General features: G+C 40.4%; 2 protein-coding genes across 4 annotated transcripts; both read right to left on the bottom strand.

Annotated features, from left to right (window-relative positions):
- Positions 1-689: 689 nt before the first annotated feature.
- LOC122078074 (aldehyde oxidase GLOX-like) lies at positions 690-2,502 on the bottom strand. The gene has a single exon (XM_042643944.1). The coding sequence runs from the start codon at positions 2,500-2,502 to the stop codon at positions 781-783; it is 1,722 nt and encodes a 573-aa protein (XP_042499878.1). The 3' UTR covers positions 690-780.
- A 1,977-nt stretch (positions 2,503-4,479) lies between these two features.
- LOC122079775 (E3 ubiquitin-protein ligase RGLG2-like) lies at positions 4,480-12,505 on the bottom strand. Of its 3 annotated transcripts, none has more exons than XM_042646488.1 (12): positions 12,247-12,505; positions 11,218-11,590; positions 7,564-7,648; positions 7,345-7,485; positions 7,140-7,253; positions 6,962-7,059; positions 6,000-6,079; positions 5,814-5,919; positions 5,580-5,707; positions 5,244-5,439; positions 4,952-5,008; positions 4,480-4,869 (listed from the first exon to the last, which is right to left on the bottom strand). In XM_042646488.1, the coding sequence occupies exons 2-12, from the start codon at positions 11,488-11,490 to the stop codon at positions 4,789-4,791; spliced, it is 1,359 nt and encodes a 452-aa protein (XP_042502422.1). In that variant the 5' UTR covers positions 11,491-11,590; positions 12,247-12,505; the 3' UTR covers positions 4,480-4,788. The 3 variants fall into 3 exon arrangements, with proteins under 3 accessions (XP_042502422.1, XP_042502420.1, XP_042502423.1); XM_042646486.1 differs by having other exon boundaries at positions 12,350-12,502; XM_042646489.1 differs by having other exon boundaries at positions 11,218-11,619; positions 12,350-12,501.
- Between the last annotated feature and the right edge of the window lie 638 nt (positions 12,506-13,143).

The raw sequence follows: 13,143 nt of genomic DNA, 5'->3' as shown, positions 1-13,143 counted from the left end.
ACAAATTAAAGACTTAATTTTTTGTTTTTTAATTTTTGGTACAAATCAACATCTTAATTAAAAGTTCGAAATTAAGCTATTGAAACCAAAGAAAGTAAAAATCCCCAACCACTCATCACTTGAAATTAAATCTCCTTGGGGGACATTTGATTGAAACTAAATACCAAAACCCTAATAGTATATTGTTTTACCAACTAATTAACAACTTTAAAGAGGTAATCCACCGACCGACCAACGGATCAAAATCCTCTGTTTTTCTCATCCCTGTTTTTCCTTGTTTTGCTACCTGCAGAACACGACATGTGGACAACAGAGGATCCAACGGTCAAGGTTGGGTGAGGATTATTACATCCGGTGTGTTGGTCTTAAAATTGTCCACGTTTCGTGTTCTGCAGGTAGCAAAACAAGGAAAAACATGGATGAGAAAAATAGAGGATTATTTTCCCCAACCAACAGCCCCGCAGGCCTATCGTAGCCAGATCGCATCCAGGATAAAAATCGTCTGTTTTTCTAATCCCTGTTTTTCTTGTGTTTCGCAGAAGATGACACGTGTCATCAACGGTCAAGATTAATTCAGTTGGGTGAGGGTTATTACATCAAGTTTGGTTTTTAACTCAATATTAGTCGTTCACTTAAAGTAATGCCACATGTCGCCTTCTGAAGGTAGCAAAACAAGAAAAACATGGATGAAAAAAAACAGACGATTTTTTTCCTCGCAGCCATCAATACGTGGAATGCAGAGCTAATAAGAAAAGATACGTAAGACCCTATAAGAGAGCCCTACTCGGCATGTATAAACCTAACCCACTCTGATACACTTGGGATATCACCATTAACAACAGTGAGAAGATAATAACCAGAGGGTGCAACGTTGGGTGACGGAGGAGCCTCAACAACTGCTCTAACCCAACCATCTTTTTCTTCCTCCACTCTCTTGCACCACAGCCTTAGCATCCTTTGATTCATCGAGAACCCATGGGTCGTGAACGGTGGTGCAGAAACACTAAACTTCAAGTCCTTCAAGTCCCTCTCCGTTCTCCCATGGAGCCTGAACCGTACACTAAATTCTTCCCCGTACTTTGCACCGTCACCGCTGTGGTTACCGTAGTTTACCGAAACGTTTCTCGGCCTTATATGGTGGAAGGAATGATCCATATAGTGAGGTATGAACGCTTGTAACCTCAGTTCAGTAGGGAAAGCCACGTTTCTAGAGGTGTATCCCTCGTTGGGGTTTCCTCCGGCGACTAAGATTCTCCCGTCGGGGAGAAGAACTGCCGAGGAGTGATACATTCTGGGTATCTTTGACGATGGGAGGACCCTGAACCGTCTTCCCAGTGGTTTCTTTGGATTGTAGAGGTAAGGTTCCAAGGCTGGCCTTGTAGCATTGTGTCTTCCTGCGCAGCCATGTGTTGCACCGTTGATGACCAAGATATGGCCAGTGGGGAGAATCAGCATATCACTCATGACACGTGGGCCTGGCATCTCTTCCATCACCCACTCGTGTTTGTGCCCTGTGATCACCATTCTTCCACAAGACTTCAATGCCTCTATATAGTGTCCTTCCAAGGCAGCCCTGTAAGCCCCTGAAGCTGCACCGCCACATACCATGACTTCGAGCTTGGAGAACCTGTTGCTGTGGTCGAGAGGGAGAAGAACTGAGGAACCCGAGCTAGGGTAGTTCCTGGACCCTTCACCAGGCATCCTAGGGAAGGTCTTCATAACCCTATTCCTCCTGTAGTTGAAGAGAATGGAATCTCTGTTGGCGAAGATGAAGAGATTCCCATCTGAGGATAAGTGAAGGAAAGGATACAGATTGTTCCCTCCTCCGTTCTCTTCGTTAGTCTGGTGTAGGAAAGGAAGAACGAAAGACTTAGGAGACGATTTGGATTTGGGTACGAACTCGTAGGTGAAGGCACCTTTGCCTCCAACCACAATGGTTTGATCCTTATTGGGTAGTATCTGATTTGAAGCAAACCACCTGTTGTCCTTCAACAAAGCCCTGGACAGCCTCCACCCGCAGCTGCTGCTCCTCCTCCTTCGGCGGTCGTCGGAGCAAGACTTGAAGTGTCGGATTCTCCGGTAACCGTTACCGTGGCCGCCAGTTTGGAGAAGGGTTCCATTGCTCAAGAAAGCACCGGAGGAGCACCAAGTGTCGGTTTCGAGTTCTAGAGGTTGAAGGGAATTGTGGGAGATATCGTACTCAACGGAGTGGGCCCAGCAGGAGGAGTCATGGATGAGGCCTTTAGGGTTGGAAGACCTGGAGGTTAGGCAACGTCGCCGGTGTAGGAGGTAATTGGACCTGCCAGCTTCGGTCTGGTCGAATATGATGACTGTGTTATGATGGGTTAAGGCCATATGCATGGCTACCACGCCTGTGTTCCTTGAGAGAAGCTGCCATGTCCCTTCTCTCCCTATGGTGAAACTTCCTTTTCCAATGGCTCTCACACTTCCAAGAAGTTGCATTAGTAATAGTACAAGGAGGGTTTTGAACTTGAATTCCATCTTTGCTTCTTCTAATAAGCTTTAGCTGTAGATGATGAGAGAGGGAGATGTGATGTAGTCTTTTATATTGCGTTTTAGGGTTGTGTTGGGTGGACTATCCCTGGTTATTAGTGTTCATGCGTTTGGAACTGCGAGGAGAGCTTTGGATGTTCTTGGTGAGTCTGCAATGTCGGGTCATGTGGAAGCATCCTTGGTGAGGTGAGGAATGAGGGAAGTTAGGAGAACTCGATAGAAGTACTGGGTTATTATTGGCCATGTAGCCCTGCATCAGCACTGGGCCAATGTGACTATGAGAGAGTGCAGGGACATCAACAAGAATGAAGTTTTATGATTTTACAAGGAGTGGTATGATCATTGCGCACAAGGTCCACATGACCACGATGGCCGATCCAGACCAATTCAATTCTGGTTTTCTGAACACTCGAGTGAAGTGAGTGAAAGTCAAGCAATTTTCTTTTTCTACTTGACTTCCTAGTTGCAGGCAAAAGTTTATCAAGATTAGCTTATTAGGATGATCCACCATTTTTTAGCTGTGAACTAGTTGGTTTTAGCTAACTAACCATTGGATAAGTTGTAGATCTTATGGATAAATAATGTATCAATTTTCATTCTCGTTTATTAAATATCCACCATGTATGCTCATGCAATCTCCTCTTTTTCAGTTGTCCTTATATGTCCATGTATGTCTGCACTTTCTTGGTCACTTGTAAAAATTTTCCATTTAAATAAATGGCACCTTAGTCCCCCAAAAATTTATTATGTTTTTAAATGCGTGCGTCATTCAAATGAAGGGTCCAAAATTCTACATATATATCTAGGGTCCTCCCAAGTCCTATCCATCCAATTGAAGAATGAAGCAGTTCACTATCGGTGTAGTCCCTTAAAATCATTTTGGTGAGCAGTTCACTATCTATTTATGTGGTCCCTTAAACCATTTTGGTGAGGTGAAGTGGAGGGGCAGAATTTATAAATTCACATCTAATAGAATCTTGTAGGAAAATGGTGACGGGTGACCCATGCCCACGTGGGGAGGGGGAAAGGAGATGCGGCCTACGAGCAAGGAAGGGGGGACTCAAGAGGGAAGGGACAGGGAGAGTCCAGAGGCGTAAGGGAAAGGGAAGAGGGAAGGAATATGGGGTTGAGAGTGAGGGTGGAGCCTCACCATGAGACCTAACAAGGAAAAGCCAGAGACAGAGGAAGAGCCAGAGGGGAAGGGGAGGGAGATTCAAGTGGGGCCTCACCAAGAGACCCAACATTGGAGAGAGGAAGCCTAAGCCAAAGAGGAACATTTATGGAGAAGGAGAGTAGAGGTAGATGCAAAGGGTGGAATGGGGCCTGCTGTACGGGGAAGGGAGGTGTAAACGACAAACAATCATTCTCTGCCTCCCCGCACTGGTGCAGTGAGTCTCCGGACGGCTGAGAGCAACTCAGGGTGTGACAGAGGATTTTTTTTACATAAACGACGAGGGAGGCGAGAGGGAGAAATACAAAGTGGGGGGTATGGGGGGAGGGGAGGGGAGGGGAGGAGCTGGATCACAAGAGGGAGAGCTGATTGGAGGATTCTCCATACCACTACCTCAGAGAACCATTTCCTAAAAACGATATAGAAGATTATTTGTGACTGTCAATTGTTCATTGGTGATGATATAGAACCACCAACAGAGATATTCACAGTTCTTAGTAAATTAAAATGAAGTCAACAGAGCTTAGATTTGTGCATTTTCAGATATTAACGGATCAACCTTAACAGAAAAAAAAAAAAAAAAAAGGATCAAGAAATGTGTATGCTCATATTGTTTGCAAAAATGGAACCCTGCTGTCCCCAATCCTGGGTTATGGGCCTTGTTAAACTCTTTTGCCCCATCTTATTCTGTTATCAAAAACCACGATCCCTTGCAATCTTAACATTTCATTTAACAATTTCAGGAGTTGAGGGATTTATGCCAAAATGACATGAAACGACTGAAGAAGCCAAAATATTTCAAATTCCTGCTGCTCACATAAATGAGATTGATAACTACATAATCATCTCTACCTAGAGGAACCAAACAAAAGGATTTCCAAACCAACCAGAGAAATGTACAAGTGGGAATGATCAGATTCCTGCAGACCATCCCCATCCCCACAAACCATGGACATCACTCATGCTATCCTAAAATTCAATAAACACCTTAGGCCATCATCCCGAGTATAAAGAATATGCAAAACAAAAAGCAAAAAAAAATCTGGAACCAATTGCAGAGATTTACAAATCAACAATGGACGAGGAACTGTCGGTGAGGTCTCTCAATAGAGCTTTATTCTAGTTTGTATCGAACTCCGGCAGATGGGGCAAAACTGAAGGTCTTCTCCACAGGCACAGCAGGTCTGCCAAAGGTAATTAAGACATTTCAAACCTGGTTCATGCACTCAAACCGCACCAAGTAACTAAAGTACATATATGAATTACCTGATGCCCACAACCAAAAGCCATGTCTTTAGGATTGTTAAGGCAGATAGGGCAAAGCTGTCCAGATCCACAAAAAAAAAAATTAATGCTATTTACAGATTTCAGATGAAACATGTTAAGTTAATGGTCAATGGCTGCATAAAACCATATAAACATAAAGTGATTCAGTAAAGCATGGTCCAAAAGAAACAGAGGACCCATTTTCATCCTAACTTCCATGAAGTGGGGTTCTGATAAATAAAAAGAAAAAGAAAATACACCTCAAAATTCAAATTAATGAGCATGAGAATACCTGGTCATCAAAAGCAGCACTTTCAGGTGGAGCAGTACCAAAAGTCGTGTCACCAAAAGTCGTGTCATTTCCATGATAAGTAGGTTCTCTTTGCTGGAAACTACTTGAATGAGAAGGCTTTGAGCTGTTAAATGAAGCTGCACCATAAACAGGAGGGGGGAGAGGAACCCTGCCTGGAGATTCCCCTCTTCTGCGACTGGCGCAGGAGAAAACAGCAGTTATATTTAGCTTTAAGAATCAGATACATGTTACAATGCCAAAGCACGTGAGATGAAAATGCATAAGAGGTGATGAATAGGGAACTTCAAAAATCCAACAAGCAGACTTCAGTATTACCCCAGAATATTGAGCTCCATTGTTGCCTTATACTGAGAAGGTATTTCCATCAAGGCTGCGAGAGCAAATTCTGTCTCTTTCCTGGTAACTGGCACATTCTTCAACATAATGTCTGTAAAATTCACAAACTGGACAGGCATAGGACAGACATTTCCTATTCAGCATTAACTGACAATACAAAAATGCAGACAACCAAAGAACCGAAGATTAGTTTCAGAGTCACCTATAGCTTACCTGGAAATTATCAAAGGCCCGAGTAGGGATATTGTCATCGAATTCCCTCATCATGTCCCAAGGTCCATCGCCAACTCCAACTAAAATAATTGACAGCGGGTACTCACTGCCGGAGAAACAAGATTTATAAGATTGTGGAATTCTATGGAGAAAAAGAGGGTGTCATGAATGAAACAAAGTAACCACCTTGCTTTCACAATTGCTTCCACAGTCTTTTTCTCCTGTGGACTTAACTGGCCATGCTCCGTATCAACACTTCTTGTTACCTGTGTAACCATGGTTTATATAAGATGTAACCCTCGGACTAAGTATAGTCCATCATGGACAGGCAATGCACCCACCCATCCTGGCATACAAGACATAAGCAGGCATGCTCAGAACAACACTAATGTGTTTTGCCGTTATAAATTAAAGAATCATCTAGTTATTGAACTGGAGTAAGTAATTATTGACTATTTTTTTTTTTGGGCTAACGACAGGTATCACTAGTCCCTCGGGACCATAATGACCCCACAACTGCATGGACCAGATCATACCGGCGTTGAATGAGAAATTGACTAAATTAATAGCTAGATCTATGATTTCAGTTTATTTGAAAGGAATTATCTTTAGCTTTCCGATTTTGACGTTTCCTCCATTTCTTAGTAGATGCCAACATTTTTCACTGCCAACTGATAATATTGCAACAAGCTAGGACCTGAACTGAGCACAGATATGAAAAGCTGCTTCCAAGGTACACTACATTGTACATATATTACAATAAAAGAACTAATCTGCCTTAGTTTTCAGAATTTTAAGTGGTCTTGCAACCTTTTCTAGTCTGGCATCCTGATACCTCTTAAGTTCCCTTCATCTAATCTCAAAATTTGTTTCTTTATGGTGGAATCAAATTCAAATGCAAATTCGAACCACTAAATTAGCCATTCTCTCAAAGGAAATGGATTACCAAATAAATGTAGAATGGTAAGTGGAAGAATGTAAAATACTGAATCTCATCATACAACCATACATTGTAGTGCCGGAAACAACAAATGGCATAGTAGTTTATGAGCACAATGTCATGTACTCATGATCAAAGTTGAAACTAAAATAAGCATTTTACGTAAGAAACTAAGAATAGTTTCTCATTATGACCAAAAAAAAGGTACCTGCCCATCAGCTATTATCAATAAAACATGGTACTGGCCACTGCTTTGCTCGACGATAGTCATGGCCATTTCAATAATAGGAGCAAATGATGTCGGTCCTGTCATAAGGAAACAGACAACCATGAACCAAATGGTTGGCTTCTTCAAAAGAGAAACAATGCGATAGAGAAAATCTAACCAGCCAATCGCAGATGGGGGACTATTTCTCTGTATCGAGCCAATGCTTCCTCAAATCCATCACAGGGTCTCTCATCAGGATAGAAACTAAAAACATCTTGATCATGTGTTGATGCTGCCAAAATATAGAAGAGAGAAAGTCGGTCTGTAATCAAGATGGATTCAGCTAAACAATCCATGAAAGAACACGATCATAAAAAACCCACCATCTCCAAACCCAAAACAGGGTATCAAATTATCCTCATCAAAGGCAATTAATGTTCTTCCAATAATAGATATTGCTTGCTCATAGGGATTTTGAGTGTCACCGATATGATGTAAGCTTCGTCGATTGAATGACCTTGCACCTATTATAAGAGAAAAATGTCAAACAACCCACACTACTACTCATAAAAGAAGGCTTGAAGTGCAAAGATGAGACAAACCTGTCCACTCATTGCTCTTAGTGAAGTCAATACCAACAATGAGATTAGAAGACTCGAGGCCAGCATGAGCAAGAGCCTCAGTGACCTGTTAAGCAGATGAATTGTCAATCACAATTAGTAGTTTTAGAATGATTGTAATAAAACTATCATACCAAGAGCATTTAAAAGTGCTAAACTAAAACCATAAATTATCCCACCCAGAGGAAAGAAAAAGGCATATAACAATGGGGCCAACAAAACCAGAAAGATCAATTATTAATGAACCAACAAGAAAGTACGATTGATACTACAATAATTCAATCTCAGACTGGCCACCAGAATGGACGTAATGGATGCTTCATTGCATTTGTTTGATGATTGTCAAGTGAATATCACTACAGATAATCCATGAGTTCAAGAAACACAAATTAATCTAGTGCCAACTGCTAATTAACTCCTCATAGTGGAATTTCTTTTGCATCTCCAATAACAACGAAAACATTGCCGGGGTGAGTGGGTGGGTGGTAAAGGGTAGGTGGGTCTGTGAGTGAGTGAGTGAGTGAGAGAGAGAGAGAGAGAGAGAGAGACAATAACATCAATGCTATCATTCCATCAGAAAAGCTTTTAGTTAATCCTTCACTTATTCTAATCCAACACCAACCATTCATGCTAACTAACATTTTAAAGGAATTCCAAGACAAGAGAGACCCAATAGATCAGAGCCAATCAATATCGTATTACTTTCTGTTTCCTGATATATGGTCTAACAAACAAAGACAGTCGAAATCAACTCAACCAAGCCTTATCGCAGCTAAATGGGTTCAGTTACACCAATTTGATTTCACCATGTAACCCTATTCGGAGTATATAATAACCAATTAGCTCCACCAAAATTGAAATCAATAAAATAACAGTCTTTAAGACAATGTTTCTGCTGTTCCTAGCCACATCATCAGAAAGTGTGGACAATCAAGTAATCAACACTAGACTTAGCTATAGGAATAAGGAGTCATTAATGCCTCAATCGTCTGAGAGAAGAGGCATAAAGCCAGGTGAGCAGCTGATAGAAATGAGACAAAAATTTATGCTTTTTTTTTTCCCCCAAAAAAACTAATCAAAGAAATATTTCAATAAAGTATAAAAAAAAAAAAAAAAACTAAACAATCAAATACTTCACCAATATATATTAATTAGGATATTTAAATAAGTAAGGAAGCATAATTTGATTTGCTTAGGTGTTTACACTAGATAAAGGAAAAATCATCTTTGAGCAGCACCCCCTAGGAAGGCCTTCCACATGGCCTACCCTGATTTTTCCATATGAGTAGACAATGTGGCTATTCCAACTGTTGGATAGAAAGGACATGGTCTCGATTAGTCATGTGTCACATTTTAGAGCCTGTTTCAATAAAATACCCCCATGCATTCGTATGTATCGCTATGTATGTCTAAGCATGTCTACATACTCCCACCACTATTTTGCACTCTCCCATAGTCCTGATTTTTCAGAGCTTTGTTTTGCCACATATACAGTTTTTTAATCCTAGTAGCCGTTTTTCATTAACATATTCCTTTCAACCAACAAGAACCAGAAATGCATCACCATCATTGCCATATTATTTTAGGAATACGGAATAACCAATGGCTCTAAGTTTTCATTCAATCATTTCTTCTAGTAAGCAATAGTATGGCCAGGCCACACCCACCAATGTGACTCCTTCCTAGTGCAAAAAATCGTGCAGTTAATTATTGCATTGGCTGCTATAAAATATCGCTGCAAAGGAGATCTAAGTAGGGTCTTAATTTGCAGGACAGAAACTGTTCACACTTTCCAGCAATTCCACTGCGGGACTCAAAACACTTAAAGGAGGTCAGGACTTTGGTGATGCTGCATAACATCGAAAAGCCCTTCTGTTGATCTCTATCAGTCTTACCTATTTGTGTCTAATATCACTGTTTTGTACATTACGGTATAGAAAATTCTCCAAGCAGGCATGCCTTGTAACATTCTCTGTACAAGATATGAGATGTAAACTAAAATTGTATAGGCAATTGTTTTCCCCAGGCCAACATCTCTACAAACCAACTCCTCCACATTCACTTGTCTTACTAACAAGAATATAAATTCAAGAAACAGAACTCTGCAAGGCAGAGTTAATGTAGTGATAATCCCAAACCAGTGAGATACAGTGGGATATAAGCTTACAGGATCGCACTTAAGGAATCAAACCAGATTTCTGATGAATTTTAACGACATAGAATCAAGGGATCAGATTCAGGCAATTTTTTTAGCAAAAGCTCTATTATAAGGGAGAATATGACATCAGAAATCAGGCTTGATCCAACGGGTAGACTCTTACTATCTCCAGATTCCTACTTAAAGAAGGAATTCCCAAATCTGAGAATCAATAATTCAATTAAATGTTTAGAGAAACCAGATTAGAGATTCATTTCAGTAACAAATAGTAATCCTAAAGACAGTAAAAATCTGAGATCAGAACTAGAAAACAGAATTTGATAATCGATTAAGCTGAAATCAGACTTGTAGTGAAAACAGGAAATCAGTTTCAAGTTTGAATTTTGAAACCGTAAGAAGATTCAGAACAGAAAGCAATTGCCAAGTATGGAAGCAGAATTGAGCACCACTAATTAGATTTGAAGTTTTCGAAAATTCCTAGTTGGAGAATGAATTTAAGGAACCAGGATAAAATAGAATCTTTATGTGAAGAACAGAATCAAAACTAAACATTGATATGAAAAAAAAAGCTATAGCAAAAACTAACCTTGTAATCAATGGAGAAGAAGAAGAAGAGAAGAAATCAGGTCTAGGACACCAATCTCGTAGCCAAACTCCAAAATTCTTTTAAAAAGCTCATATTATTTACTTAAATCATCTCCAATTGATGGGTGTATAACATATATAAAAACCTTCTAAAATTCCTAAATGGACCATAAAATGACTCCTAATTACTCTCTTATACTAACTTGAAGTAAATAGACTTAAAACTGAACTCTTTAACACTATTATGTGTCCTGACTCAAAAAACTTAATTTCTAGTCTTGTACCCTAACTTTATTCCCACTTTATGGGCTTATAAATTAGGCCTATTAAATATACAAACCCTCTTGTGAAGCTCAATTGGCCCAAATGGACACCCTTAACTCCATCGATGTTCACAGCCACCAAAATGCTCGCACGTCGTATAAGCATGATTCAAAAACTTGGTCCAAATGGTATGGAGAACACTTGCACCGAAAGGCTCCTCACCCAGTACACCCTCAGCCGTCAAGAATCTCAAACTCTAAAATCCCTTCGGCCAATAACACAGAGATGAGGGAACCATGCCATGCAGACTTCAGGATCAGGAACAGCGGAATATTTTGCTTCAGAGTTCAGGGGGGCTCTTAGCAACTTGCCCACTAATTGAAAGATCCAAGCTCAACACAAGAAGAGATTGGATGAATTTTTCGATGCATATAGCCATTTACAGAATTATCCGAATCCATTAAGCTGCATATGAGTCCTTTCGTTATCTTACTATCCCCTTTCAATTATGTATCTTTTCCATAATCCAATACCATCGTTAGACATCAAATAAAGCATAGTAAGCAAAATATTTGATTTCCTATACAGGCTCTCAAGGAAAATAGAATAATATCAGAACATGGCCTAACCTGTTCCAGAGAATTATAGTTATCAGCTATCCTTGAATACCTCCTTTCAAACTTCTTTTTTCGATCTGGGTCCCCGGTACCATACGTTGAAGGTGGAGGCGCAAACTGCTGCTGAGGTGCATACTGCTCCTGTGGTGCATAATACGGCGACGCATAGGTTGGGGTCTGTTGAACATACGGCGATTGTGGATAGCCATGATAATTCCAAGAAGAACTAGACCCAGACGAGGAGGCCTGTCTCCAACTCGTCCCCTTTGAACTTTTAGTCCCCATAAATTCTGCAATCTATTGAGGTACCCTAATATGCAACAAATCCAACTTCTCGCCCGAAACAAAAACCCCCCAAATCAACAGAAACAATCAAACTCACCACCTATGAAGCAACCAACCACCGTAAGAAACCTAACAAAAGCAGGAAGAGACCAATGCAACTTTAAATTTCTAAGTTCTGACAGTATAAACTAATATTAAGAGAAAAGTAATCGCAATGCAAATATGTAAGAAGCCAAGTAGAGAACGAGTCTCTGTGCAGTAGATGAAGCGAACCTTGCTTCCCCCCCTCCGCTATCAAAAAATTTGTTTAAGAAATCAAATTTCCTGGAAACTAAAGCATTTTCCTTCAAAATCTTATTCAAGGTCCAAATAATCGGCAAGCGACGAAAATTAGAACGGAAAACCGACACGGGAAGAACCTTTTCCAAAAGTTTTCCTCTTCCGTCCAATTCACTCATAACAAACGCACCCAAAATAGATCCAAAAAAACAAAGCCAAATGGATTCTGTATGGAAGAACACGATGAAGACAGAACGACAGACCAAAATCCGAGCTTATCCCTCCAGCAAAACAAACAATTAAAAATCTCAAGTATATTCAAAGGGGAAAAAAATAAGAACGTAGAGTCAGAAACGGAACTTCGTCTTTAAGAGAATTGAGTTAGAGTGGGTCAACCACGACTCCTCCATATTTGACTTAGTAACTTCAATGCGGAATCATTAAAACGAAATTCTGAAACAAGTATTGGAATCCTACCTCATCTCTTTCGAAATCTAAAATTTTAACGATTAAAGAAACCAAAATTCGCTGAATTCAACAATAAAGATCATGAAACTTAGCGGAAATTTTTAAAATTTACGTCGAGAAGAGCAATTAAGCTTCTGCAACACTTCCATGGCCTTCCTCTGCTACTTATCCATTGCTCACCCTTGAGAGAGAGAGAATGGATCCGATGAGACAAAGACGTAAAGTATAGATAATAGCCGCCTATCCCGGGAGGTGCAGCTTTATAGTGTAACGAAAGTGGATTTTCTTTTTCCTGGTCCAGCGCCTTTTGATGGTGATTACGCCGCGAAGTTTCGTAGAAGCTTAATTTCGATTTTGAAATTTAAAGGAGCGCCGATGCCTATTTTGGAGCAAATCAACGGTTTGATAGAATTGTGGTCCCCAGTCCCAACATCTTGGCCTTTTACTTTTCCCAAATCCATCTTGGGCCCACAACGAAAACAAACACCGAGGCAGTAGGTCACCGGTCATTAACCGCTTTCTAACAAAATCAATCAAAGAGGTATGCCCTAAAAGAGTGACCGGTATTACCGGTTAAAGCAAGGAAGGTTCCGGATTCTAAGTTTGATGGTACGCAGCCGGACAGGAACATTATCCCTATGTTTTATAAAAGAACGCTGCGGGCAGTGCCTCCTATGCCTCTCATATTGAGAACGAAATGACCACCCCACCCTCGCCTAGGATGTATGTGCACATGTTCCCATTCACCTGCAGTCCCGCACAATAATCTACTTATTTAATTTTTTTCACATGGAAAAATGATTTGGTATTTTAACTATCTGTCCATCTGTTCTATGTCGAAGGCATTCTTTGATTGTTCATCCTCCTTGATCGATTTGGCTTATCGGGGATTTTTGGCTTTTTGGC

The sequence above is a fragment of the Macadamia integrifolia genome, chromosome 5 (assembly GCF_013358625.1).
Source record: "Macadamia integrifolia cultivar HAES 741 chromosome 5, SCU_Mint_v3, whole genome shotgun sequence".
NCBI lineage: Eukaryota > Viridiplantae > Streptophyta > Magnoliopsida > Proteales > Proteaceae > Macadamia > Macadamia integrifolia.
This window is presented reverse-complemented; position numbering and strand designations above follow the sequence as displayed.

What these genes read in the sequence shown, in the direction of transcription:
- LOC122078074 (XM_042643944.1), bottom strand. Translation starts at nt 2,502, where the DNA reads ATGGAATTCAAGTTCAAAACCCTCCTTGTACTATTACTAATGCAACTT.
- LOC122079775 (XM_042646488.1), bottom strand. Translation starts at nt 11,490, where the DNA reads ATGGGGACTAAAAGTTCAAAGGGGACGAGTTGGAGACAGGCCTCCTCG. An exon ending in CCCCCATCTGCGATTGGCTG is followed by an intron (nt 7,060 to 7,139) that starts GTTAGATTTTCT and finishes TCCTTATGACAG; the next exon opens with GACCGACATCATTTGCTCCT. An exon ending in GGGCCTTTGATAATTTCCAG is followed by an intron (nt 5,708 to 5,813) that starts GTAAGCTATAGG and finishes ATGCCTGTCCAG; the next exon opens with TTTGTGAATTTTACAGACAT.